At 40.0% G+C, this 2,462-nt stretch overlaps 1 protein-coding gene across 2 annotated transcripts in view; it reads left to right on the top strand.

Annotated features, from left to right (window-relative positions):
* LOC107655915 (ectodysplasin-A-like) overlaps positions 1–1,802 on the top strand; it is a 62,412-nt gene extending 60,610 nt beyond the window's left edge. The window contains exons 7-8 of one of the 2 annotated variants that reach the window (XM_016443539.1): positions 220–341; positions 494–1,802. In XM_016443539.1, coding sequence (XP_016299025.1) covers positions 220–341; positions 494–754 — 383 coding nt within the window. In that variant the 3' untranslated portion in view covers positions 755–1,802. Of the gene's footprint in view, positions 1–210; positions 342–493 lie in introns of both variants that reach the window. The other variant, XM_016443538.1, reaches the window with a different exon arrangement.
* Positions 1,803–2,462: the final 660 nt, after the last annotated feature.

The following is a 2,462-nucleotide window of genomic DNA, read 5'->3' as shown; positions in this document are numbered from 1 at the left end:
TGTGTGTGTGATTTTTTTTTTTTTAATAATGAAATGATCAGTGGAAATGTATAATTTATTGGTGTTAGAGTCAGTGAAAATGTTGACAAGGCAAGTAGAAATCGGAGAAAAACCTCCTTAAAGTTGAGCCCTGGTGTGTGTGTGTGTCTTAACTATGTATCGCTGCTATCACAACAGATGATTGAGTATTTACTGGTGTCTGTTTGTGAGATTTGTCAGAAGGTGTGTTGAAAAATTGGAGAATGATCTCAATCCATCAGAGAGTTTTTAAAATGCACTCACGCTCTGGAGAGCTGGAAGTCCTACTTGACGGAACATACTTTATATATAGTCAGGTAGAAGTGAGTACAGTCCCTGGACTAACTCTACTGCTTATACACAAATAAATACAGTATACATTTCATACAAATACAATAAAACATACTTTAACATGATTAGAAATCAATAACCATTATCCCAATTTACTTTCTGTGTGTGTCTGTGTGTTCAACAGGTGTATTACCTGAACTTCACGGACATAGCGAGTTATGAGGTGATGGTTGACAAGACTCCGTTCTTGCGCTGCACGCGAAGCATCGAGACCGGCCAGCGCAAATTCAACACCTGCTACACCGCGGGTGTGTGTTTGCTGCGAGCCCGCCAGAGGATCTCCATCCGCATGGTGTACGAGGACACATCCATCTCCATGAGCAACCACACCACCTTCCTTGGCAGCATCCGTCTAGGGGACGCCCCGGCTGCTGGACACACCTGAGTCTATCAGCTTACAGGTTGACCCGATCAGACACACAGATCATGCTGATGAGCTCACAGACCATGCCCACTGAACTCAACTGAGCCAGTATGCCTCATAAGCCAAGGACACAGAGCCAACAATTTATGAACAAACAGGCTCATCTACATATCTGCCAAGCGTCAGGCAAATGTGACAATGTAGCATCACCGACACTGACAAAAAGATCCAATTCTCTCTGAGCACTGAAACAGCCTCCATCATTTCTCAGACATTAGCAACACAACATTCACCACAAGTTATCAAACAAATGAAATCAACAGACTGGCTTCCTAGTGAATAACCAAGATGCATTGTGTCTCAGCCATTCTAGCAGCTTCCACTGTTCTGGTTTGTGCGACTGGATGAGCTGCTGTGTGTATGTGGTATACAGCACACATAACACAGAGAGGAAGTGCACCTGCATTGATTGCAGTGACTGGAACTGCAAAAGGAGTGAGATACTCTATTCATTCAATGCACCGATAGCTACCTGCTCAATCCATAACAGACACACACTTCAATAGATTCAACGCCACATAAATAGTCAACCTGTGTACTTTTTTATAAAGCACTGATAATGGCAATGTATAAAACAGAATATATATGTTCAGTTATCTCTGATCTTTTACAAATGCAGTCAAGATATGCCCATTTTTATTATAAAGTCATGAAATTCCGAACATGTACAATTTTATGGTCCTTTGCTCTTTACCTGTCATTACCTGTGGGAAAAACTGGGTGTATGCAAATGATGGCAGTAGTTCAGGCACTGAAATTGATGATACTCCATAATGGTTTCTAGTGTCCTCTTCAACATCATCCTGAATATGCAATACAATAGCATATGCCTCCTGTAGGGGACAGTAGTGCTCCTCCATAGCAAATGTAGCACTGACAAGTTTGATTAGAAGAGAAAGGGTGTGTCTGGAATAGAATACTGTTGTACTTTGCTTACTTTTGTTACAGTACATAGTATGCATGCTGTATACTAGTTTATTACTAATATATATATATATATATATATGTATATATACACGCACACTACTGTTTAAAAGTTAGATTTTTAGGATTTTTTTTTATTATTATTCAAGGGATAGTTCACCCAAAAACAAAAATTCTGTCATTAATTACTCATCCTCATGTCGTTCCAAACTCATAAGACCTTCGTTCATCTTTGGTACACAAACTAACATATTTTTGATGTAGTCCGAGAGCTTTCTAACCCTGCATAGACAGCAGGGAACTACCACGTTCAAGGAAGGTTGTAAGAACATCGTTAAAATAGCCAATGTGACATTAGTGGTTCAACCGTAATGTTATGAAGCTACAAGAATACTTTTTGCATGCGAAGAAAACCAAAATAACCACTTTATTCAACAATTTCTTCTCTTCCGTGTCAGTCTTCAACACGCGTTCAAGAGAGTACCACAATGCATGCGTGTGCTTTCCTCTGCTTGCAAACAAGGCGTAGCGCATCTGGGTTCTACATCAGAACGCTTCTGTGTCAGCAGCATAATCACACGCATACGTTGTGGTACTCTCGTGAACGTGCGTCGACTGACACGGAAGAGAAGAAATTGTTGAATAAAGTGGTTATTTTTGTTTTCTTTGTGCACAAAAAGTATTCTCGTAGCTTCATAAAATTACGGTTGAACCACTGATGTCAAATTGACTATTTTAACATTGT

Source organism: Sinocyclocheilus anshuiensis, unplaced genomic scaffold (genome assembly GCF_001515605.1).
Source record: "Sinocyclocheilus anshuiensis isolate Anshui unplaced genomic scaffold, SAMN03320099.WGS_v1.1 scaffold860, whole genome shotgun sequence".
Lineage (NCBI taxonomy): Eukaryota > Metazoa > Chordata > Actinopteri > Cypriniformes > Cyprinidae > Sinocyclocheilus > Sinocyclocheilus anshuiensis.
The sequence above is the reverse complement of the archived record's forward strand: the minus strand, read 5'-3'. Positions and strand labels throughout refer to the sequence as shown.